Source organism: Onychomys torridus, chromosome 23 (genome assembly GCF_903995425.1).
Source record: "Onychomys torridus chromosome 23, mOncTor1.1, whole genome shotgun sequence".
Taxonomy (NCBI): domain Eukaryota; kingdom Metazoa; phylum Chordata; class Mammalia; order Rodentia; family Cricetidae; genus Onychomys; species Onychomys torridus.
Genome location: NC_050465.1, coordinates 2,879,564 through 2,906,555, shown reverse-complemented (window position 1 = coordinate 2,906,555; position 26,992 = coordinate 2,879,564). Strand labels below are relative to the sequence as shown.

The window sequence follows — 26,992 nt, the reverse complement described above, 5'->3', positions numbered from 1 at the left end:
AAATGTTCATATCTGAGGTTTCTGGAACCAAGTCCTTCATGTACACAAAAAGCTAACTACACCCTCAACTCCCCAGCTGTACTTCAACCTGGCACACCATTACATCTGCCCACCCCCTCATTAAGGCCCACCCCTCACTGCCATGATTTAGCATGCAAGTTTCTAAGCTAAAGACATACTTTTTAGATAGATAGATAGATAGATAGATGATAAATAGATAGATGATTATAGATAGATAGAAGATAGATAGATAGATAGATAGATAGATAGATAGATAGATGATAAATAGATAGATGATTATAGATAGGTAGATAGATAGATAGATAGATAGATAGATAGATAGATAGATAGATAGATAGATGGATGGATGAAAGAAATCTCTTCCATCTAGAGAGAAGGTTCAGTGGTTAAGAGCTTAAGAGCACTTAGAGAGGACCAAAGTTCAGTTCCCAGCATCCACCTGACAGTTCACAACCATCTGAACTTCCAGTTCCAAGGATTCTGGCCTCTGCAGGCTCAGGGTGCACACACATTTATGCAGGCAAAATACTCATATACTTAAAAGCAACAAAAACAAACAAAAATCACTCATAAGAATAGTGGCTAGAATCCAGATGGTGTGTGGTACACACCTTTAATTCCAGCACTTGAAAGGCAGAGGCAGGCAGATCTCTGTGAGTTCAAGGCCAGCCTGATCTACAGAGTGAGATCCAGGACAACTAGGACTGTTACACAGAGAAGCCCTGTCTTGAAGAAAAAAAAAAGTGGCTAGATCGAGATCCACTGGAACTTGGGATTTCTGGCCAAAGCTGGGTCTTCAATGGCCTTCTTCCCCATCTCTCTCTTCACAGTGATCCCTTCCATCTCTGCCTCCTTCAGGTAGAAGAAATCAGAGATGTAGCCTTTCTACTACCCCAAGGTATGCTGGAGCTGGCTTATAACTGCTCAAAAACCAACTGCTTCATTCTCACAATGCCTGTGAGCTATTGATAAAATTAGTCATTACAAAATTTCAAATTGTATGAATCTGTAATCAATTGCACACACACACACACACACACACACACACACACACACACACACACAAAAGGTTGAGTACTGAAGGGCCGTCACACTCTGATGACCTTGTTACATGTTACTATTATCTGCCAGGGCTGTGCCTCCAGCGTGGGAATATTGCGTGATGATATAATGACTAGGAACAGCTTCCCTGCTGCTCCACAAGCATCCACTTCCCATTGAGAGCTTGAACTCAGTCTCGGTGTGAGTATTTCCACCATGGAAAGCAGCCAGCACTGCACGTTTGGCCTTCCTTGTCTCTGTCTACACAGTCTTGTCATGACGGGATGGGGAAATGTCAAAAGGCAGGTAAAACTTCCAATGTTGGCCGTTGCCTTTGCATTATGAAGTGTCCTGAGTTATTGAGAGGATGACCTTTTTGGTACTTGAAATCATCCATAAGACATTGCTCAGCACATCAAGCAATGAAGTAGTTTTTCTCCTCTTCCTCCCTCTCTCTGTGCCTCTCTGTCTCTCTCTCTGTTGGTAGGACATGTGCAGAGGTCAGAGGGCAGCCTCCAGTGTTGGTCTTCACCCTCAGCTTGTGTGAGACACGGTGCCTCTCTTGTTCATTTCTCTGTACCCAGGCTAGCTGGTTTGCCAGCTTCTGGGGGATGGCTTCTCTCCACCTTCCTTCTTGCCACAGCATCCTGGGACTATGGATGTGTACTAACATGTCCTGCTAACAAGGGTTCTGGGGGTCTGAATGCTGGCCCTCCTGCAGCAAACACTTTAACCACTGGGTTAACTCCGAAGGCCCCAAACCCAGCAAAGTAGAAGGTCCAAGCTTACTTCCTGGTTTGAAAACCCATCAAAACCTACCAATCCCTGAGCTCAAAAACCTACCATCTGCCAGCCAACGGTGGCACACGCCTTTAATCCCAGCACTCAGGAGGCAGAGGCAGGCAGATCTCTGAGTTCAAGGACAGCCTGGTCTACAGAGCAAGTTCCAGGACAGCCAGGGCTACACAGAGAAACCCAAAACAAACAAACGAAAAAACCCACCAATCCCTGAGTTAAAAGTCCACCAAACTCTGGGCTTGCTGCCGCACAGGACTTGAAATCCCACCAGTCCCCATCCTGGAAATCTTCCTGGAAAACCCCTCCCTCAGGAAACCCTCTATAAGCCTGCCTCCTGCTCAGTTCCCTACAACTTCTCGACTGAGCCACCCTCTTGTGTGAGGTTTGTCGTGCAGTGTGACTTTGTGGTATTCCTTGGCTCCTGACTGCCAGGATACCTTTCCCATTATAATGCAACACTTCCATTGAGGAAGCCTTTCCCCTCAGAGCTGTAACACTTACCCACCCTATCCCTTTGAGATACAATCTTACTATATAGCTCAGGCAATCCTGGTACTTGCTTTGTAGCTCAGGCTAGCCTCAAACTTACAGCAAACCCCCTGTCTCGGTTTCTCAAGGACTGTGATTATAGGCATGAACCATCAAACTCAGCCTAAAGTTTCTTTCTTTCTTGTCTTTTTTTTTTTTTTTTAAATAGCAATACTAATGCTTTATTTAACAGTTGCAGGTAATCATGGTCCAAGTGGTAGATATCCAGGACTCAGCAGCAAGGTCAGTGCAACCTCCAAGCCTCTTTTTCTGACCACAATAGAGCGAGCACATCACCCTCCTGAACGGGGGTGGGGTCTGGGGGTGGGGTTGACATTTCAGATGATAGATCGACTGATGTCATCCATAAATTCCACGTGTACCTGTGTGCACTGTCCCTGCAATCCAGTCCTGCCCAGCACTTTGGTTACCCTAGCCAGCTTGATGGGCTGTATACAACTGTCTCCATGATGGTGGTGATCTGGTGGAGAGGTCACTTTTTTCTTTTTGAATTATCATAAACTATGAACAAACATTCATACAGAAACTATTTTTTTAAATCACTTTTTTTGGGGGGGGTTTCAGGACAGGGTTTCTCTGTGTAGCTTTGGAGCCTATCCTGGAACTCACTCTGAGGCCCAGGCTGGCCTTGAACTCACAAAGATCCACCTGCCTCTGCCAACCGAGTGCTGGGATTAAAGGCGTGTACCGCCGCCGCCTGTCGTAGTTTGTGTTTTTAACTTGGGGTCTCCTGTAGCCCAGACAGACCTTGAACCCCACACATAGTAGACTGGAGCCTTGAACTCTCAACCCTCCTACCTCTGCCTCCTGCATGCCAGAGTTACAAGGTATTGTAGTTTGTTGTGAAATGTTTACCAAATGTTTACTACTGTCTAAGCTTCAACTTCCTTAGCTTCAAGATGAGACAACAGTTGGGTCTAGTGGCACATGCTTGTGTTCCCAGCACTACGGTGGTGAGGACGTGTGAAGATTCAAAGTTCACGGTCAGCCTGTACCACAAGAGACTCTGTCTCAAGTCAAACACACAAACAAAAACACCCAAATGGGACCATAACACCTACTTCCAGGGTGCTGGTGTATGAACCGGAAGCATTTTGGCAGGCTAACTCAGCACCAACACCCCCCCTTCTCCGCCATTCCTAGCTAGGCCAGCAGGAGAGCGTAACTTGCCACCTTGTCACCCAGGAATCTTTCATATCCTCCACCACAAATCTTGCCTCCGGGTTCTATAACCCACCCCTGACTCTGAACCCCTACCCCATGACCTATCTGCTCAGTCATCTTGCTCTTTATTTCCATGTTTCCTAGACGATTTCTCTCTGACAGGAAAACATACTGATTTCTCTCAGAAACTGCAAAGTAAATAAAAATGTTCTTAGGTAGACCCAAGCTACTGTCTCCCCTGCTGGGGCACCTGCAATGGAGACTTGGCTCACGGGGCTCCTTCTACTGGGTCCATCCCGATGCAATCCGCTCGGTAGGGTGAAGCTGATCCCTTAAACATCTCTTCTGAGGCCTGGCCAGATTGCTTGCTGCCAAACTTGACAACCTGAGTTCAATCTGTAACACTCCCATGGCAGGAAGGAGAGAACAGCTAGGGCTGGAGAGCTGGCTCAGAGGTTAGGAACACACACTGCTCTTCCACATGGACCTAAGTTCAATTCCCAGCACCCACGTCAGGAGGCTCAAGACCACCAGTATGTCTAGGGACATCTGACACCTCTTATGTCTTTGGGCAACTGCAGTCATGGTCACAGATTCATCCACATACATAATTAACAAAAATAAAATTTAAAAAGCCCAAACTGTGCCTGTCCAACAAAGTAGCATTTTTCTAAAAACGACAACAAAACAAAACAAAACAAACAAAAAAAACCCACTGCTTTTCATTACCTATAATGAGGAAATTCTGAGTAACTTTCCTAGGGACCTATTGAGCCAGAGCTCATGCCTAGTTAGGCAAGGAGTGGGTGTGTCCAGGTGACTGTTTTCTTGGCCTCTGTACCCAAACATCCAACTATTTATGGACCAGTAAGGGAAGTCCCCCATATTCAGAACCCTGATACTCTCTAGGTTCTCTCTTACAGGCAGGGACAGGTGGGCTAGTTGCCTAAGCCAGAGGCTCCAAGGATCCCCTCAGTTCTCACACTGGAAAGGAGTTAGCTGGCCTCTCTCAGGGAGATACAGAATTCACTGTCCTGCTGGCCTTGGCCTGGAGACCCCCACCGCCAGTTAGACAGGAGGAAGCCTGGAGAGAGGGTGGGCTGCAGAGACCCTGGGTGGTGGACAGCGCTTGCTGCTCTTGCAGAGGACCTGAGCTGGTTTCCCAGCTGCTGGGGGCTGGACAGTCTTTCCCAGCTTCCACCAGCCCTACAAAAACCCATGAGCAAACACATAAAAAAGTAAAAGATTTAAAAAAAATTTTTTTAAATGTGTGTGTGTACACACATGTGAATATTGTTGCCCACGGAGACCAAAGGCATTGGATATCCCTGGAATTAGAGTTACAGATGGTTGTCCGCTGCTGGACATGGATGCTGGGAACCAAAACCTTTAGAATAAAAAAAAAAAAAAAAAAAAAAAAAGGCAATACATCTTTACCACTGGAAGAAAAAAAAGTAGCATTTTTCTCCAGCATTCCCTTAAGCCTCTGATGACTCCTCCATCTTTTTCCTGAAGATGGAAATACAAAGCTTTCCCCACAGTCCAGTCATCACCACCAAGATTCACTCTCCTGATGTGTCAACACGTACTTGTGAAGGTGGCTCCTACCTCTGTGTTACCGGGTGCCCATCGAGCACATTTCTTCCCTTCTTTCTTCCTATGGGGAGCTCACCTGGCATGTGGAGCCTAGCCCCACCCCTGGCCCCACCGCTGAGTCCAGGAGGGGGCTATGAAGACAGCCATATTCCAGCCATTGCCAGTGGTGAATAGAGGAAGTGGAAGAATGCCTTCATGATCCATCCTTACAGCAAGACACGCAGAGCTCCGAGAAAGACAGATATTTTTATAGCGCCCCCCCCCCCCCCCCCCCCGTGTGGCCACTACGGAGTGCCATTTGCAGCCATGGCCATACCCATCAAATCCATTCACACCTTTACTGTGCCTGAAGTTAGCTTGGCTTCACACCGAAGCCAGCTTATCACTTCTCCTCCTCAGACCACACCTGCTCGGGAGAGGGGCTTTCTTGATACAAAATCTCAGCCCCCCTCCTCAGTGCTCACCTCATGTTGTTGTTCTTCCCCCAAACTCCCGATGAGGTAGTCACAGGCACTGAAGTTCTAAAGCGGTGTCACCACCTGCTTCCTGACCACGTCCCCAACCTCCACACACACCCAAAAAGGCTTTAAAGAGGCTCGGGTTGGGCCTGGGAGGTCAGTCTACAGGTATCCCTCAGCCCGGGGGGGGGGGGGGGGGGTTTACATCCAGGGACCATCTGTCCTCAGAGTCACCTACCTCATAACAAAGGGTGGGTGGGAAGTGGTGGTCCAGTTCCTAGGTCTCCACACTTACATTTTGGCTTGCTTTCCCACTGTGGCATCAGCCCTTCCCCCTCACACAACTCCGTGTTCTCCCCAGGCTCCAGCCCTCCAGCCCTCCGTGCCTTGGAGCCTTGCCTTGCAGTTCCCATGACCGGAACGCCTCCCTTCCTTGATCACAAGGTGAATCCCCATTCATCTTAGAACACCTGTCGCCAGCGTCACCTCCCTTAGGGCCTCTCCCAAACCCAGCCCGAGCATCCCTCCTTTCCTTCGCCATTCATGCCAACGTTTATTGAGGGCCATTACACACCACACCGGGCGGGCTCTGTAATTACAAAGACAGCACGCCTCCTCTGCCTTTGAGTCTGGTTGAGGAGGCAGACGGATAAACACAGCAAGGAGGAAAAAGTTTATTGTTTTTGTGTGTTTCATCTTTCTCCTCATAAAAATAATGCACACTAATTCTACAACACTACCAAAGTATAAAACGAGTCCCTTGACGTGTCCATTACTAATACTTTCATACATAATTATCTAGGCTGTTGTTCAGTATTTAAAGTCAGGTGTCCACATATTACTTTGGACATCTGTGTACACATATTACACAGCTTCACCTCATCTTCGATGGCTACAGAGTGAGCAAACACATGGCCGTGCCATGATGGACTCATCTCTGATGACTGAAGTTCAACTTGTGTCCAGTTTGCATCAACCCTTAGCAGTGTTATAGGAAAATCTTTCCCAAGTGTGCACGCGCCTTGGGAGGGAGACATTCCAGAGTGCGCTACAGACAGATCAGTTGACACTCTGCTTGCAAGTGTCCAGCAGCACCTTGAACAGATACAAAACAGTGCCACCTGCACATGGGATAAAGGCACTCAGGAGGGCCTTTTCAGGCTTGGATAGGGAGGAGTGGGCTGGCCTAGAAGGCGGTCCAAAGGGAGCAGAGTTTTCCAAACAGAGGTCGTGGGGTGGCATTCTGGGCAAAGAGAGCTACAGATTCTGAGGATCGGTTGTAAAAACTCCCAGCAATGTCTGAAGAACTGGATGGGACTGGAGCTGGGATCACAGGCAAGTCACCACAGGTCCTGCATGCCCAGATGATACAGTCACAGGGACCCATGTGCTTCGCCTAGGGCACTTAGCCCAGTGCACCTTGGCAGTGAACTGTCCTGCTGCTCTTGGGCCTCAGTCCTAGGACCCTTCTCAAGAAATCTCAAGAGACTGAAAAATGTGAAGGCACTAATGGACGGAAGAAACTCAAGTCTCCCAGAGGCTGGCAACTGACTGAAGAAGCATGCAATCCTGACAGCTTGGACTAGGTGCTGACTGCTCCCCATGAGCCAGGCAATCGCTTAACACTATACATACAAGCTCATTTAGTCCTGTTGGTGTGTCTTCAGTAATGGAGACAAGGCCAGCATAGCAACATGAAGGAGAGGGCAGAGATGCTCTTGGGCTGGCTGGTGGGGACACATGCCTGTCTCACTGCACCCTGCTCTGCTTGGCAGCAGGTGTGAAGGGGCTCGCTGTCTGTGTGTTTGCAGGTGTGCTCTGCAAAGATAAGGATGGCAGCAGCTAGCTTCGGACAGGAGCCTCAGTGCTCAGGGATTGTGAACTTACAGAGCTGTGAGGCCTCCCCACACCTGATCACTTTCAGTGATGCGAACATTGATTTGGGGCAGGCCACCCTGGCACCCTCCCCTGACCCCTCTCCTACTTGTCTACAACCCATATGTTATTATTTTCAAGATTTATTTTTAATGATTTGTTGTTGTTTGAGACAAGGTTTCTCTGTGTAGCCCTGACTGTCCTAGAACTTGCTCTGTAGACCAGGCTGGACTCGAACTCACAGAGATCCACCTGTCTCTGCCTCCCGAGTGCTGGGATTAAAGACGTGTCACCACTGCCTGGTGATATTTATTTATTTTTAAAGTGTGTTTGTGTGCCTGTGCGTGTGCGTGTGCCTGTGCGTGTGCGTGTGCGTGTGTGTTCACAGAGGCCAGAAGAGGGCATTGGATTCCCTGGAACTGGAGTTAGAGGGATTGTAAGCTGTCCAATGTAGGTGCTGGGAACCAAACTCTAGTCCAGTCCTCTGCAAGAGCAGCATCTCCCCCCCCCCCCCCCCACCCCCGAGACAGGGTTTCTCTGTGTAGCTTTGCTCCTTTCCTGGAACTTGCTTTGGAGACCAGGCTGGCTTCGAACTCACAGAGATCCCGCCTGCCTCTGCCTCCTGAGTGCTGGGATTAAAGGCATGCGCCACCACTGCCTGGCGAGCTGCATCTTTCCAGGCCTCCAACCCAGATGTTTAAGATGGGTGAAAAAGGGCAGCTGCGGAAACACCTCCAAGTCTAGATGGAGAGTCTGAGACCAACAAACCCTCCTGAGCCTGTGAACAGGTGTCTTCTGTGCTGTGTGAGGACACACTTTCACTTCCCAGTACAGCCTTGTCCTGAGTGAGCTCATGGGTCACTGGACAGGAAGTGCCTGTCACCAGGGCAGGGTAAAGGAGGAGTGGAGGCTGGGTAGGAAAGGAACATGATGCTCACCTTAGCTTCGAAGAAGTTCTTGGCACCTCTGACGCCCTCCAGGGCAACATCGATCTCAGAAAGCTTGGCCAATGCCAACAGCCCACTGTCCTCTTGCAGCTCACCAGCAGCAGCCTTGTGGAAAATGAGCAGGAACTGTGGAAGAAGAGGGACCGGAGGGTTACTGCTGTCCACGATGCCTTGCCAACAAACACAGCCTCACCAACACAGCCACAATAAACCCTCCAGCCTGAGCAAATGACGTTCTTGCCAAGCACTTGAAAAGGGTGGGTTTTTTAAAAAGATTTACTTTTTAATATATGCACATGGGGGAGGATGTGCATGTGTGGGTGCATGTGTCCACGGACTTCAAAAGAGGGCATTGGAACCCCTGGAGTTGGGGTTATTGCAAGTTGTGAGCTGCCTGATACGGGTACTAGGAACCAAATTTGAATCCTCTGCCAGAGCTGCAAGCACTCTTAACCACCTCTCCTACCTGGAAAGGACGTTAATGTCTATGTATACGTGGAGAATTATTTTGTCCCGTACCGATCATCAAAACAATAAAAGGGGGGCATTAAGGGCATAGCTCAATGGTAAAGCAATGCCTAGTAAGTGGGTAAGCACCTGAGTCCAATCCCAAGTACCAAATAAATTAATTGAATTAAATCCTGTTCTCTCCTCCATCAGTAATGCCACTGTTGGGAATCTATCCCTAAAAAATCCACACAATAAGGCTGCAGAAGGCTGGGTGGTGGTGGTGCACACCTTTAATTCCAGCGCTCAGGAGGCAGAGGCAGGCGGATCTCTGTGAGTTTGCAGGTAGCTTGGTCTACAGAGCGAGTTCCAGGACAGGCTCCAAAGCTACACAGAGAAACTCAATCTTGAAAAAATAATCATAACAATAATAAGACTGCAGATTAGCCCTGTTGGTAGAAAGCCCTGGGTTCAATCCCTAGTTAGTATTACATAAACATGATGGTACAGGTCTGTAATCCTAACATTTATTTATTTGCTTGTATTTATTAATTTGAGACAAGGTCTCACTGTGTAGGCTTGGCTGCCCTAGAACTAGCTATCTATATACCAGGAAGGCCTCAACATCATAGAAATCTACCTGTCTGATCATAGAAATCTACCTGTCTGTCTGTCTCCAGAGTGCTGGGATTGAAGGCAAATGTCTGGCTCTCATTCATTCATCCATCCTTCCATCCTTCATTCAGTGCGTGCGTGCGTGCGTGTGCGTGTGCGTGTGCGTGTGCGTGTGCGTGTGTGTAGGCATGCACATTCCATGGCACAAGTATGGAGAGGCCAGAGTCAGTTCTTGCCTTCCACCTTATTGAGGCAGGGCCTGTCTTGTTTCTGCTGCTGCACTCGAGACCAGCTGGCCCTCCAACTCCCGCCAATTCTCCTGTGCCTACCTGCCATCTCCCTATGGAGTGCTGGGATTGCAGATGTGTGCTAATACGCCCAGCTTTTACATGTGTTCTAGGGAGTAAACTTCAGTCGTCAGCTTCCTACAGCTAGGACAGCTGAAGCCCCTCTCCACCAGCCATCTCCCTGCTCCCTGAGCGCTATTTTATTTAAATGTATTTTATGTGCATTGGTGTGAGAATGTCACATCCCTTGGAACTGGAGTTAGACAGTTGTGAGCTGCCATGTGGGTGCTGGGAATTGAACTCAGGACCTCTGGGAGAGCAGCCGGTGCTCTTAACCTCTGAGCCATCTCTCCAGCCCCTGTACGCTATTTTTTAACTAAATAATTTAACTTTTTTTTTAGGGGTGTGTAAATGATCTTGAACTCAGGAAGATCTACCACACACCCAGCTTCAACTTCATTATTATTATTTTATTTTTTAAAAAGCATATATTACCGGGTGGTGGTGATGATGGTGCACACTTTTAATCCCAGCACCTGAGAGGCAGAGGCAGGCGGATCTCTGTGAGTTCGAGGTCCACCTGGGCTACAGAGTGAGATCCAGGAAAGGCACCAAAACTACATGGAGAAACCCTGTCTCGGAAAAAAAAGAAAAAAGAAAAAAAAAAAAAAGCACATATATTTATTTATGTACTTATTGTGTGTGTACACATGTGGAGGCCAGAGGACAATTTACAGGAGTTGGTTCTCTTCTGAAACTATGTGAGTCCCTGAGACTAAACTCAGGTCGTCAGGCCAGGTCTTTTGAGCCATCTTGTCGCCCCCCATCTCTGCGTCGCCTTTTTAATATCGCTTAGCTACCTCTATTTTTCTCCCGTGTTCTGTTTTTGCATGAGACTGCCTACCTTCCTGGCAGTTTCCTAAGCGATCTTCATAGGCCTTCGTTTATCTTCAATGCGTTAGCTCTTGCGACTTGTCACTTCAGTATTTTATTTGTTTATACACACATGTGGAGGGCAGAGAACAACTTGCAAGAGTCAGTTCTTGCCTTCCACCATGTGGATCCCTGGGATCGAACTCAGGTCGACATCAAGTATCTCTACCCACTGAGTCACCTCCCCAGCCCTGCTTGTTATTTTTGTTTGTTTTTGTTTCCTGAGACAGGGTTCCTCTACATCCTGGCTATCCTGGAAATCACTGTGTAGAACAGGCTTACCTGCCTTGGCCTCCTTAGTGCTAAGATTAAAGGCGACACCACCACACGGGGCTCTGTTTAGTTTCTGAGATGAGAGGTCCTGCTATGTTGCTGGTCTCAACTGATCCTCCAGCGTTGGCCTCTGGAGGTAGTGGGACTCCAGGTGTGCCCTCCATTCTGGGCTCCGACAGTATCTTTGACTTGGATAAGTTTTACATAAAATCTGCCAAATCCTTTTCTTTCCTCTTGCCAGAGAGAGGCTTAGAGAAACCTTCCCCAACACCAAGGTTACATAAACAGTCAGGAATGCTTCTGTCTAGTATTTTTATGGCTTTAAAAAAAAAAACAAACTTGTAAATATTTAATCTCTGAAATGTATTCTGTTCTATTGCGAGGGTAATCATTGACCTTATTTTCATCCAAATAGTTACTTAGTAAGCCCACATTTATTGTGCAGTCCACCGTCTTCCTCCACATTCAAAAAGTGTGGTCGCAGCAAAGAAATCCTGGAGGACAATTGTATCAGGACCTCTACAGAATCACTTCTTAAATACCAGGCTCTCCTCTCCCTGACCCTCTCTCCCTGGGTTACTTTATAAATATTTCATTCCTTTCTTAAGTATTTTTTACAAAGCTAGCGTGGTGGTTCACACTCATAACATCAGCAACAGGAGGCTGAAGCAGGTGGATTGCCAAGAGTTTCAGGCCAGCGTGGGCTATGGTGTGAAACTCTAACCCAAAACAAAATGAAAACAAACAACAACAAAAACTTATGAATTACCAAAAAAAACCTTATTACATTTTATTCATTTTGTATATGTGCATGCCGTGGCGTATCTATGGAGGTCAGAGGACAACTTGGTTGGTTCTCTTCTACCATGTGTCCCCATGATTGAATTCAGGTCGTCAGAATTTGCCCCGGCAAAAACCTACAAGTTGGGGGGTGGCAATGGAGACATGGCTCCGTGGTTAAGAGGCCATGTTGTACTTGCAGGGGACTCAGGTTCTTTCCCAGCACCCACACAGTGGCTCACAAACATCTATAATTCCAGTTCTAGGGGATTCAAGATCCTCTTCTAGCCTCCGTGAGCACCAGGCATGCACATGGTGCACATACATCCATGCAGGCAAAGCATTTATACACATAAAATAAAATAAGCAAGTCTTTAAAAATTACAGGTTTTTCTACGCACTATCCAATTTCTATGGACACCACCATCCCCCATTTATAAATGTATGACAACCATCTCAACAGGCTTACTCCCAACTCCAGAGTCTGAGCTCCCAAGGCTACAACTTCCTCTTTGCTAGGAACCCTGCTTTACGCTTGCACTTCTTACTCAGGCCTCACTCTGAGGTGGACACTGGTGAACACTAACCCGAGAGATGAAGTGGGGTGTGTGGGGACTCGCACCTTCTCTGAGGTCCCTGAGGCTGTCCGGATGAACAGAAATGCCACACTCACCCACCTGCAGCTTCCAACTCTCTCACTAGAGGCCGGCAAAGACTCAGTTTGCAGCAGGCTCTTAGAGCCAGCACACTGGCTGGAGAGGAAGCAAGCCTGTTGTAGGAGGCCAGGCCCCCAGCAAGGGGATGCAGGCCAGGAGGGTGGGGAGAGCGGGAACTGCTGCCTTTCTCTTGCTTCTCTCTGCAAAGACGTCAGCATTGCAAATGTGAGCTGCGGCTGGAATCAATGCCTGCCCCTCAGCACCTGACTCCGGTGACTCTTTGATCCCTAGTCCAAAAGTGTTAAGAGGTGATAGCCTCACCGAAGGCAAATAGGCCACTGAGAGGGAGATGCTTTTCTAAGGGGCTGTGTGTTCCCATTCTCTTACCCTGATGATCTTGGATCCGTGCTTTCCCTGTGCTTTCCACCCTGACTTAAAGCTGCACACGGCCTCCACCAGGAGCTTTGCAGAGGCTGCTACCATGCCCTAGCCCTCCCAGAACTGCAGGCCAAGACAAACTTCTTTTCTTCCTAAATAATCCAAGCTGGGATGGTCTATTATTACAAAAACAAAACAAAACAAAACCAAGCCAGGCCAAACACCTAGCTGTCCTTAAAGTCCTTCATTTACGGGAGGTCTCCACAAGGAGGGCTGCCTTCTACAGCGACACTTCTCGGAGACTCAGGAAAGAGGGAACATTGTCCCAGGTCAGCATCCAGCGACTCTCCATTTCCCAGGACTCAGTTTTCTCACCTCTAAAGTGGAGGCGGGGCCAGTGAGAAGGCTCAGAGTATTTGTTATCAAGATTGACAACCTAAGCTTGGTCCCCAGGGCCCACATGATGGAAGTTGTCCTCTGACTTCCACAGGTGTACCGTGGCATCCATGTACCCCTACCTCAACACTAAATCAATCAATCAATCAATCAAACAAACAAACAAAACTTTTAGAAATGTAAGTGGAGGTGACTGTTCACATTCACAGAAGAGCTTTGTGAGCCAGAAACATTAACGAATCCCTTGGGCCTTTTCCAGCACTGTTTGCTCTGAGCCGTGAGGTCCAAGACATCCAGCATCAGCAGCATTCCCCATCATAACTCAGGGGTCTCCTAACCCCAGCCAGCCAAAAAAGAAAAGAGAGAGAAAATCCAGTTCAACCCGACCGCATCCAGCATACCAGGCCCCCGTTTCACCCGCTCCAGTCACTGCCTTGAATGACAGTCCCCTTCTCTGCCCAACCTTGTTTGTTTTCCTATTTATAGTCCACAAAGACTGGCATGGTGTCGAGCTGGAAAATGTCCAGGGGTGACTCTGAACGGGAGGGGAGCAGAGGTAGAGAACAAAGGCGGAGGGAGCTAGCACAGTTCAGAAGCTCTTTCAGTTACAAGCCCATGGACGCTGTCCCGAGAGTGAGGGAATTTTAACTTCAGGACTGTGGCTAGTAGTGTACACATAATTCTTCCCATGTCAGAGTGCTTCGTTTGTAAGTGACAGACATAAATTTCTCGTTTTAGGACAAAGGAGGTAACTCACTATAGAGAAAGGATGTGTCAAGAACCCAAGGACGAGCTGACACGAAGGCTCAGCAGGCAAAGGGGCTTGCTGCCAAGACCGACAACCTGAGTTCAAGCCCTGGACTGAGACAGCGGAAGGTGAGAACTAACTTCTCCAAGTTGTCCTCTGCTCTTCACACATGCACGGATGCACATATGCCCCATACAATAAATAAGGTAAAAAAATAAAAAATAAAAAGAACCCCCAAGGGTAAAGCTAGGTGTGATGGTACAAGCCTGTAATCCCATCAGAGGCAAGAAGATGAGGAGTTCAAGGTCATCCTCAGCTACAATAGTGAGTTTGAGGCCAGCCTTTGCTATGTAAGACCCCGTCTTCAGGGATAGAAAGATGGCTCCAGCAGTTAACTGCATTTGTTGCCCTTTTAGAGGACCCAGGTTTGATTCTCGGTTCCAACATGGAGGCTCACGATCATTTGTAATCCCAGTTCCAGGAGAGCTGATGCTCTCTTCTGGCCTCCAAGGCACCAGACACACATGTGATATACAGATGTACATATAGACAAAACATTCATACAAATAAAATCATTTGTAAAAAATGTTTTTAAGACCCTCTCTTAACTCTCCCCACCCCTAAAATCACAAACACACACACACATACACACACACACACACACACACACACACACAGAACCAATAGACTATGGTGATACTCGCCTATAATCTCCAGCACTAAGGAGGCTAAGATAGAACAATTGTTATATGTTCAAAGCCAGCCTGGGCTACATATTGAGTTCTAGGCTAGTCTAGACAACAGAGTGAGACTCTGGCTCAAAAAAAAAAAAAAAAACCAAAGAGAACTCCACAGTGGCCAGGCGTGTGGTATGAGCCTACAGGTTCAGCACTTAGGGAGCTAAAGCAGAAGAATCCCATGTCTGAAGCCAGCCTGGGATGGATTCTGCCTCCAGGAAAGTAGAACTTTCTCAAGAGACACACACTGCTCTGCCTGCGAGCCCAGGTGGCTTCTGCCGTGGGTAGACACAGCGAAGCAAATCACAGAGCAGGGTGAAGCTTGTGGGGGGTCTGGATGGTCACATGGCCTCACACTTCCAAGCCCACAGACCTAGGACAATCTAGAAATGGGACCAAGATGGGGCTTGGAGCTCACAAAGAAAGGACTGATGTGAATGGCATTGGCGCTGCTTACAGGGGCCGAGAGCTGACGGAACTGCTTGGGGGGCTCTCCTTGGGTGCCCACCTCTGTGAGAAATGGCCACATCAGAAGCTAGCTGAACGATGGCCAAGTAGCTTCGATTCAGTTGGACCACCTGTGGTGCCCTCTGAATGAAACAGGAGAGAGGAAGCTGGACAGATGGTCCAGTGATTAAGAGTACTGCTCTCAAGGGCCTGGCTGATTCAGAACCTACAACCGGAAAACAGAAAATGTCTAATTCTATCACCTTGACATGAGGAGGCTGTCACAAGCTATGTGACATCATGTCCAACTGAAACATCAAAAAATCTTCCGATAAAACCCACACACACACCCCAAAAATTATGTAAGGAGTCAGTAAAAGTGGCTCATAGGCAGAAACTCATAGCAATCCTCCTGCCTCAGCCTTCATGTACTGGGATTATAGACATAAGCTACCATGAAAGATTTTTTTTTTTTTGAGACAGGGTCTCATGTAATTCACTATGTAGCTGAGGCTAGCCCTCAACTCATGATCAGCCTCTAGCTCCTGAGTGCTGTGATTAGAGGAACATGCCACCCACACAGTTTACAAAGGATGTATTTAAAAGCTGAGTTTAAGATTAACTATCCACTCAAAGAACATTCTCAAGAGGCAAACCCGTGTGCATTCAGGGGCTGTGGACTGGGGGCCTTCTCAGGCTCAGCAGGCCAGAGGTACCTCCCGGAAGCTGAGTTTGCCATCAAAATCCTCATCCACCTCTCTGATCATACTCTTCAGGCCCAGGTGGGTCTGGGGGGCCCCCAGTTTCTCCATCATGAGCTTCAGCTCCATCAGGTCGATAAAGCCGTCCCTTCCAGCATCATACCTGCAGGGTCAGAGAAGGAAAGGTCAGGACAAAACTAGTTTCCCCGGTGTGTGACTCTTGGTTTTATCCACAGAAGAGTAGCTCAACTGCCTCCCGCTTTGCAAGGCTTTTCAGGCCACTTCGCCACAAGTGACCCCTCAAGACTACCTCAGCAGGAGGGAACCCCACACACCACCCACCAAGGCCACCTTATCAGTAGGACCCCTCAGGCTACCTCATCAGAAGAGACTCCTCTTTTAGCAAAAAATTTGTCTTTGTGCTTTGCACTCTCAAAATGTTGTTCATGTCTTGTATTTCCTTCATGGCCTTCGTTTTCAGTCAACCAGCACAGATCCAACACCTCCGAATGTTGGACTCTGGGCGTGGGGCACGGCCTGAAACTCAACAAATGCTACACCCAGTAACAGACCTTCCTAGTGGTCACCATCCTGGAGTCTCAGCTACACCCATTCCTGGCAACCCCTTCCCCTCCTGCTTGTCTTGTGCCTTTGAAAGCTGCCTTCTACCCAAAGTGTGGCTGTGAAGTGGGTGTGGTCTTGCCTCAGGCTCTACCCTTCTACTTCCCTTTACTTCCGGGTCACTCATCTCCACGCCTGAGTAGCCACAGCTCTGTGGGTGGCTGTTCTCCCACTGGGGCCAGCTCCTCTCCTGGCTGTCACTCTAGCCATGCACCCCTGCCTAGAAACAAGACCAGCTTCCTGAAGTAAGAGGTCTACCTTGACCCTTTCTCCTTGGGCCAGCCATCTTCAGGTACCCACTCTACACTTCCTCCCCAGCTCCCTTTCCACACACAGGGCCTCCCAGGACTTCCCGAGGGCTCCTTGGCTCCCTTCCCAGTGAGCCCTTCTTATACTTCCTGTTTCTTCGTACTTCCCAGAAACCCTTTGTTGCTCAGGGTTGAACCTCTTGCTTTAAAGAACAAATAAAGTGACGGCTCTCTGGAGTTAGAGGCAGACAGATCTCTGTGAGCTCCCGGCCAGCCTGGTCTAAGTAGTGAATCCAGGCCCAAAACGAGAAACCCCATCACAATAAAATAAAACAAAACAAAACAAAACAAAAAGAACAACTAAGAGGCTTAGGATGAAGCTCAATGAAAGAACACTTGTTCAGCGTTAGGCAGGAAGCCCTGGGGTTCCATTCCCCAGCATCACATACACAGAAACAAGAGTGAATCAGGAGGGTAGGGGAAGAGGGAATGCACGCCTTTAATCTCAGCACTGGGTGGCAGAGGCAGGCGGATCTCTGTGAGTCGGAAGTCAGCCTGGTCTACAGAGTGAGTTCCAAGACAGCCAAGGCTACACAGAGAAACCTTGTCTCAAAAGAGAATGAATCAGTCAGGTCTCCACAGCCAAGAGCTGGGAAGCACCCAAGAGTCCAGAGACAGATGGGCCGATAAGTACAATGGGCTCACCCCCACAGTGCAGTATCAACAGTTACAGAATGGACCGTTCTCCAGCAATTAATAAAAGGAAGAGAACTTTGATGCGTGCTGAAACATAGCTGACCCTCAGGGATGCCACAATAAGTGAATAAGTCAGTCACAAAAGGACAGTAGCCAAACTCATGTAGGCAGAGGTTGGAGGGTGTTTTCTGGGGTCGGAGGGATGGCTTCATGGGTTCAATCTGGGACAAGGGTCAAGTCACTGGTGCAACCCTGTGTACATGCTGAAGGCCCCTCAACTGTGTTCACTTCAATGGTTAAAATGGTCACTTTATTTCCTTTGCATTCTTATTATTTTTAATGATGTGCATGTATGTGAATCTGGGCGTGGGTATGTGCCCGTGAGTGCGGGTGCCCACAGAAGCCAGAGGCTTCAGATCGCCCTGGGATGGAGTTAAGGAGGTAGTGAACTACCTGACATGAGTGCTAGGAACTAAATTTGGGTCTTCTATAAGAGCAGTGCTCACTTTTAACCACAGAACCATCCACGGGTCCGCTCCCCACTCCTGTGTGTGTGTGTGTGTGTGTGTGTGTGTGTGTGTGTGTGTGTTTAGACAGGGCTCAGACCAGCCTCAAATCCACTCTCTGAACCTCCCAAGAAATGGATTGCAGTTGTGTGCAACTATACCAGCTTGAAGTGGTCATTTTTGTTATGCACATTTTACCATATTCTTAAAAAATTATATTCAGTCTTTTCTACTATCCATCTGCCCCCACCCCTATAATGAAAAAGCATCTCTGTTGAGAACCACCACCATTCACCAAGAAATGTAGCCTGTGGGCAACTGGAAATCTAACTGTGGGCAGTGGTATTTAAAGCTCACATTGTCATGCTGGAAGGGGCCAGAACTCCTGGACACACTGACACACCACATTCTAGCCACAGGGGCTGATTCATGCTGTTGTACTCATTGCAAACACAGCACCACTCCCTCCTCTCTTCCATGGTCTTCCTGCTCCGCAATAGCATCCATTGTATGTCCTTTTCTGGTGCCAGAATTCACCCCCTCTCCTGTTAGCTGTTTCTTCCTCAAGCCCTCTGAGCTCCCACTGGGCCCAGCCTCGTTGCTGGAAGACCTACTCTACAAAGCATACAGGTGGTTTCGGGATTTAGCTCAGTGGTAGAGCGCTTGCCCAGCAAGCGCAAGGCCCTGGGTTCGGCCCTCAGCTCTGGGAAAAAAAAAGAAAAAAGAAAGTATACAGGCAAGATCTCTGTGTGACTAGTGGCAACCTCTGAGAATCCCATAATATGGGTGCCCCATGTCTGGAAATTAACAGGGTGCCTCCAGGTTTCCAGATGGGCCAGCCCAGGACCCCAAGGCATAAAAGGATGATGTGCGATCACTTAATACTACAATACCAAACATCCAGGAAGCTGAGGCAGGACTATCTCAGTGAGTTTAAGGCCGACCTGGGCTACACAGCTTGAGACCCTATCTCAAAACAAGCAAACGATGATTTCCGTGGGTTTGCCAAAACTGACTCAATGTAGACCTCATTCACCTACTTTTTTTTTTTTTTTAAACTGAAAAATCAAAGCTCTAGGGCTAGGGATGTAAGTGACTTGGTGGGTGGCACAGCCCTTGTCTGCAGCCCTTGTGTGAGGTTCCAAATGACTCTCCCAGAGCCATGAAAATAGGCGTTTGAGCTATTTCTCTTTTTTGGGGTCTCACAAATGATGCCACTTTGGGAGTGGAGACGTGGCACAGCGGTTAAGGGCATGTATTATTCTTACAGAGAATCCAAGTTCCCAGCACCCCATCAGAAAGCCTACATCCACCTATAACTGGATTCCAAGGGATCTGATACCTTCTTCTGGCCACTGTGGTTATGAGTGCACACACATACAAATGAATAACAATAAAACTCAAAAACATACCTCTTAAAAAGGAAACTCTTCAGAAGTCTAACCTACTTTAAAAAAGATGACGGCATACTAAAGACACAATACACCTGACTCATAGAACATGGAGAAAACAAGCTGTCATTAAGCTGGAAGCGTCATCTCTATTGGCTAGCTTTCAGGGTTAGAAGGTGCTGCGGACACTAACAGGGAAGAAAAGGGATCATCATTCTTAACAATTGTGGACCCCAGAGCTAAAACAAGACACACCCACTGGTGCAGTAGTGGTGCACATGTATGGGAGCAACCAACCACTTTTTTTTTTTTTCATTGCATTCCAGGCTGATTCCAGAAGTTGAAACCCACACCTAGCACCATTACTGAGGCCAAGAACCTGTGGTTAGATAGTTCATGGGCCTTAGGGGAGAACTTGCTCCTATCACTCTGCTAAATGTAAATAATATTAAACTGATTCCTAATGACTTATTGTTATGCCCATAGATTAGTGTATCAGGAGCTCTTATCAGAGAAGCTTCTTTTTGCACTAGATGATGGTTAACGCAGAGACCCACAACTGATCAAGGAGCAGAGAATAAGACCACAGAATACTCAGTCCTAAATGGGACAGCTATCTTACACCTCTCCCCCCAAGGCTAAAGGATCATGATAGAAGAGGGGGCAGAAAGATTTTAAGAGTCATTTGTAATGGCTGACTATCAGGACACAGCAGGGAAACTGCACATGGGAACTAAGAGTATTTTAAACAACATGCACAAGGCCTATGTAGATAAAATTCTAGCATGGAAAGGAGAGATGAAGTCCCAGCCCTAGCAAAGAAGTATTGGCAGTTGATATTTCACACACACACACACACACACACACACACACACACACACACACACACACGGGGGGGGGGGGGGGGGGAGGGGAGAAAGAGAGAGAGAGAGATTGTTTTCTTTAAGGGTGTGACCCTTGGTTGGTAGACCAGCCTCCAATGAAAGCCACATATCCAAGACCAAGAGCATATGGCAGTATAAACTGTATTTGTATTTGATGGGGGTCTTAGATAAGGTTTCTATTGCTGTGAAGAGTCACCATGAGCATGGGCAACTGGTGTAAAGGGAAACATATAGCTGGGGCTGGCTTGCAGTTCAGAGGTTTAGTCCATTCTCATCATGGTGAGAAGCATGGCAGTGTGAAGGCAGACATGGTGCTGGAGAAAGAGCTGAGAGTTCCACATCTTTATCCATAGGCAGCAGGAAAAGAACTGGCTTGAGCTTCTAAGACCTCAAAGCTACCCCCTAGTGATGCACTTCTTCCTACAAAGCCACACCTCCTCCTAACAGTGCCACTTCCTATGGACCAAGTATTTATAGACATGAGTCTATGGGGGCCATTCCTATTCAAACCACTACAGTTGCTTTTAAAAAAGGATACAAAGTTGGGTGGGCAGGGAAGTAGAGGTGGGTCTGGAAGAAGTTAGGGGAGGGTCAATATTATCAAAATGCATTGTATTAATAAAAAAATGTCCCACTTGGAACACTGGGGTACAAGTGTTTCTGTGTTTCAGTTTGCTTGTGATATGTCCAAAGGTGAACTGCTGGGATGACACACACTCCTTCACTTTGGAAACACAGATGTCAAAGCTGGCCCAGCAGAAAACCAGGGCCAACTCTGACGCCACTGCTCAGGTGAGCAAGGCTCTCCACTGGGCACTTGTGGGAGACTCCAAGGTGCACTCACCCACAGGATAAGAGGGCTGTCTGTTCCTGAGCCATCTAAGGAAGGTGATCTCTGATTTTGCCGGGGCATATCTGTCAGGGAAGAGTCTAGGCCCAAAACTTCTCACCAAGCTGGGACACAAGCCTGAGCTCCCAGAACCAACATAAAGGTGGAGGAGATAACCAACTCTCCTAAATTATCTTCTGACCTCCACACGAGTGCCATGGTATGTGTGCACATGCATGTGCACACACACACACACACACACACACACACACATCTCTAGTAAAACAAAAGATGTAATTAGAGGGAAAAAGGATGCTGGTTTGATGACCAGGAATAAAACACAGCAAGGAGTTCAAGGCGCTAAACAGAGTCGCCATACAAAACAATTCCATTGATGGAGTGTTTATCTAAACTGTTCTATTATCAATAAAAACTTGGGAGTCAGATATTGGGGTAAAAACCTGATAGATGAAGCAAGCAGTGGAGAAACGACCAGTTAACCCCCTCTCTCCATGCTTCCCAGATTGAAAGGGCTAGCAAATCTATCCAAGCCCCACCCTATTCCTTCCTGTGCCTCTCTATCATATCCTGGGTCCTCCAAAATCTCAATGGCTAATTCAAGTCAGCCAGTCATTGACTCCACCCCCTGATTCAAGATTACTTTTATTAACAGTCTCGGAGTATCACAGGGTGATCAAATATCCAATAACGTATTCTTTTTCTCTAAGTATAGCAGATTGAACAGACCAAGCCAGTGCTCCATGACCGAGATACACACTCATCCCTCTTTTTACATTTTATTTACTTATTTGTTTGTTTGTTTGTTTTACTTTCTATGGATATATAAATAGGATTTTAGATACTTGTACATGAAGGTTCATCACAGCACTATCCACAATAGTTAAATAGAAGAAACCCAAGTGTCCATCAGCCCGTGACTGGATATACAAAAACAGGGTGAATCCATGAAACAGAATGGAAGGGAAGTTCTGGCACACACTAATGCATGGACAAGGTAAATGCATAGTTATGTAAATTAACTCACGCTAAGAGAAACCAGGTGTAGGCACACATTGCAGGGTTCCACTTCTGTGAGGCATCCGGAGTAGCCCAATTCACAGAGACAGAAGTACAGGGATGACAGCCAGAGACTAGAGGAGTGCAAGGGAACTGTCAGAAGCCAAGAGAACTCTGCGGCCGCATGGTGGGGATGACTGCATGACCACAGTGTGCATGTACTGAACACCACTGAACTGAATGTTTAAAGTCAGAATGCTTACCGAGAGCGTGCAAGGCCCTGGATTTGACCCCAAGCACCAATTTTTAAAAAGTTGAGAGGGGGTTAAATTTATATGTATCTGTTGTACAGGACTAGCCTAGCCAAACTACTACGTGTTCATGAGTAGAGCTGTGCCTGCTTGCAAAGTATTACCCCAGCTGGGCTTGTGGACTATTCCCCCATAGAAAAGGGGTGAGAGGGTTATGGGATATGGTGGTTTGAATAAGAAATGGCTCCTATAGGCTTAGAGATTTGAATGTTTGGTCATTAGGGAATTGCATTACTTGACAGAGATTAGGAGGTGTGGCCTTGCTGGAGTAGGTGTGGCCATGCTGGAGGAAGTATATCATTGGGGGTGGGTTTTGGGGTTTCAAATGCTCAAGCCAGATCCAGTGTCTCTCTCTCTCTCTCTCCCTGCTGCCTGTTGATCCAGATGTGGAACTCTCATCTACCTCTTAGGTACTATGTCTGCCTGAATGTCACCTTGTTTCCCATCATGATGACAGTGGACTAAACCTCTGAACTGTAAGCCAGCCCCAATTAAATGCTTTCTTTTATAAGAGTTGGTGTGGTCATGGTGTCTCTTCACAGCAATAAAACACTAAGACATGGGACCTCACTGGAATATCCGGTTGTATGTTAATCTGCCTGCCCTGGGGGAGTGAGGGGGCCGGCTAGAGTACACAGGTGGGGAAGGACCAGGGGGACAGGGATCCGTCTACACAGCCATGTAGAAGCCATCATCCATGCTGGCTACAGACCTTCCAGGTGGGTCACCCACACTTCTGCCCAGAAGCCCTTACTCATGCTCTTTAAGTAACGTTAATAAACCCATTAGCTACCCAGAATGAACTTTGGTTTGTCATTGAGACCTCACTGGGGTATGGGGGAGTGCTGTCCGCAAGCCCAGCTTGGGATGATCTTTTGCAAGTAGGCACAGCTGAACTTGTGAAAATTCTCTTGACTTTAATCTTACCACGATTTTTAAAAGCAAAGGTCCTGGGGCTAGAAGATAATAGCTCAGCAGTTCAAAGTACTGCTACCTTTCTAGTACTACTCCCAGCTCCCATATGGTGGTCCACCGTCATCTGTAACTTCAGTCCCAGGGAATGTTCTTCTAGTTTCTGTAGGCATTATACATACACACACAAGATGCAGACATCCACATACATAAAACATTTTTAATGAGGAGGAGGAGGAGGAGGAGGAGGAGGAGGAGGAGGAGGAGTGGTGAGGTCCACTCCCTCCAGTCCCAGGTAGGCTTCAGAAGAGGTAGAGTTCAGCAGCATGACTTCGGATATCTGTTGAATAACAGAGTCCAGGAGGCTGTGACAACGCTCAACAATTGCAAGGCAGGCTGCAAAATCCCAAAGCCCCATAAAGGCAACCCCCTTTCCAGTCCCATGATGCTCTGTTCCACCCTGTGCAGACCCTGCACTCCAGAGAGGCGGGGGCTGGTCAATGAGAGAACCCTAGGAAGGTGGACAGGCTAAAATCCTACTCAAAGTCAGTAGTAGATAGCACCAGGGGTACCTGACAGGGAAGCAAAGAGATGCCTGCAGATGCTGCCTGGAGCCCAACAGTGACAGGAAAGGAGCTTTCTGAGAGCCCCTGAGAACTGATCCTGTAAAGCTAAGCTCTTACAAACAGGCTAGACCCAGATGTCTCTGTTACAAGAGTCCTGGTCAAAGCCAACAGGTTTCTACAATGTGAAACTTTCCAGAACCCCATCCATGAGGTTATGTGTCCAAAACTTACAAGACGGAACCAGATCACACAGGCTTATCCCAAGCTCACAATCTTCCACGTCTGGGGATTTTCCATGGGAGAAGGTGGATTCAAGGGTTGGCCGGCCTTGGGGCTGGGGTTGCGGTTCGGTGGCAAGGCACTTGCTCTGCATGCACACACACAAAAGCAGGGGAAGTGGCCTAGTTAGGGCCCACTAAAGTAACTGTGATGCCGAGGTGCAGATAAATGTCTTCTGTCCTCTGTTCACACTCTGCATTCCAACATTTACAAAGAAGACTGGAGCCATGGAGGATGGCGCGGTCAAGACACAATCAGTCCAGGCATTAACAGAGGGTTCTGATGTGGGTTGAACAGGGGAGGGGGAGGAGCAGCTGACAGGATTAGGTGTAAGGATGGGGGTGATAACTAAAGGTCAACAAACAAGGCAAAGACTTGTCTTCAGCTGCTCTGGAGGGGAGGGAGCCTTCCCCATGCTCACCCAGAGGAAGCTGCCAATGAGGCCAGTCTGAGCGGGGGCTCTCCTCTAGACACAAGAGATGGGTTCAGTAAAGCTGTCCTTGAGTCTCCTCTGGGATTCTGACCTGGAAAACATTCTAACAGACCTAAAGTCTAATACCTTCTAGGTCTAACAGAAAGCTCACATAGTTCAGGATGGACCCCAGTAAGCACTAGGCTCAGGTCAACACAATTCAATTTCTTTCATAATTGCACATGCATGTGTGTGTACATGTCTGTCTGTATGATGTATATGTTAAAAGATAATATCATGAGTAGTCCTTGCCTTCGTGAGGCAGAGTTCTTCACTATGTATGCCAAGCTAATTGGCTGAGAGTTTCCTGCCTTCCATCTCATAGTAGGAGCTCTGGGAATAGAGACAGCTATTGCTTCCAGCTTTATGTTAATTCTGGGGACCTGAATTCAGGCCCTCACATCTGTGTGATGGGTGATTTATCCACTAACCAACCCATCTTTCCAGCCTCCAAATGAGCCTTTAAAAGTTTAAAAAATATCTATGGGTTTTTGATATTTTTGATAAAAATATCTATGGGATTTTGCCTGCGTTGCATGTGTGTGTACACCACATGCGTCTAATGGCAGCAGAGGCCAGAAGAGGGTGTTAGATCCCCTGGGACGTGAGCCACAGACAGTTGCTAGCCTCCTTGTGAGTTCCTGGGAACCAAACCTGGGCCCTCTAGATCAGCCATTGCTCTTAACAACACTGAGCCATCTCTCTGGGCCCTCTCCCCTCAACATCACTTTTAAATAAGGAAAGGAGGGCACAGGGACACAAGCCCATACTCCCAACAGTCAGGAGGTAGAGGCGCAAGGCTGAGGCTACATCCAGAGTTTGAAACCAGACTGAACTACATATAGAGACCCTATCTCAAAACCAAAATGACAGTATAACTAAAAAGAGAGGCTGAGATTAGAGTTCAGGCCCTTGGCAAAGTATTTGCTGGGAAGCAGAAGCCCACCAGAAGCAGTAATCCCAGGCAGAAAAAAAGAGCCGAGGGAGAGGCAGAAGAGAGCCCCGACTCTGTTCTGCGGGAGACCACCTGATTGACACGGGAATAAACAGACAGACGTGAAGGGGCATCTCTGAGGTCGAGATAGCAGGGAAGAAGAGAGGCACCAGCCAGCTTCCCAGCCCCCCAGCCCCGCCCTGGTGCTCAGTTAAGGCTGCTTCCTTTTATTCCTGCTGGAAACAGAGGCCTGGTGCCATCTACTAAAGTCCCGGCAAGACTATAAAGTGACCACATCAGTGACATCTTCCTCCCCTGTGGAGCTGGGGTTTAAAATCAGACTTGTTGCCCTGTCTTCAAAGGGACCCTTCACGAGAGGCTTTACAAGCTGTCATTTCCTTCAGGGCCTAGGTTCGCAAGGCAGGAAAGAGCAGAACTTGACAAGCCTGCTTTCATTTCCCACTGTATCTGCCCCTCAGAGCCGGGAGTGATTTACGCAGCTGCGTGGTACAAAAGAAAAAAAAAAAAAAAAAAGGGCTCAAGACAGTAACTCCAAGTGCTCTGCTGTGTGTCTTCTTAGTGCAAGCCTTTGGGTCTTTGGATCCATCCTGTAAGAAATTAGTCATAGCTACCTGCCCGCACTGTTATTAAGAGCTCACTAAGGGCCTTCCTCACTTCACTGAGGGAGGTAATTAGTGGCCTCACTCGAGGGATGATGAAAACAGCCAGGTGGATCTGAATTAAGCTGGTGGGTTCTCTCCCTCCTCCTTCTCTTCCTCTCTCCCCCTCTTTTCTCTCCCTCTCTCCCCCTCTTCTTTCTCTTCCAGATAGTCTTTCTTTTTAGCCTGGGCTAGCCTCAAGTTGGTGAGTGACCCTGGTCTTAGCCTCCCAAGTGCTGGCTTTATAGGTCTGAGGTGCCATGAACTATTTATTTATTTATTATTACATTCATTTATTCATGGGGGGCCGCATATGCCATGGCACTGGGTAGAGGTCATAGGACAACTCGCTGGAATTGGCTATCGCCTTTCTCTGGGGATAAAGCTAAGGTCGTCAGGCTTGGTGGCAAGTGCCTTTACCAGCTGAGCCATCTCACCAGCTCCTGCCAAGTTTTAACATGGGATTCTCAAGCAGGGTTTTTGTTTGTTTGTTTGTTTTGTATGTATTGGTGTTTTGACTGCATGCATATCTATGTACCAAATGCATGCAGTGCCTTCGGAGGCCAGAAAATGGCACTGGATCCCCTGGAACTGAGTTAGATCGACCTGTTAAGTATCATGCAGCTGCTAAGAATAGAACCCGGAACTGGAAGAGCAGCCGGTGCTCTAAACCACTGAGCCAGCTCTCCAGGCCCCCCTCAGGCAGGGGCTTTTAGGCTTTCTAAGGTAGCAGGGAAGGCAAGAGCGACCAGTGACTGCATTTAAACTATGAAGCTCTCAGCTCGAAAGAGGACAGGCACAAGGCGTGCTCACTGTCCCA

General features: G+C 47.8%; 1 protein-coding gene across 1 annotated transcript in view; it reads right to left on the bottom strand.

The window, feature by feature from the left end:
- The window catches only part of Efhd1 (EF-hand domain family member D1), a 56,663-nt gene that overhangs the window by 6,918 nt on the left and 22,753 nt on the right, over positions 1–26,992 (bottom strand). The window contains exons 2-3 of the mRNA XM_036173813.1: positions 15,863–16,010; positions 8,441–8,575 (exon numbers count right to left, since the gene is read on the bottom strand). Of these exons, the coding sequence (XP_036029706.1) occupies positions 8,441–8,575; positions 15,863–16,010 (283 nt within the window). The remainder of the gene's footprint in view (positions 1–8,440; positions 8,576–15,862; positions 16,011–26,992) is intronic.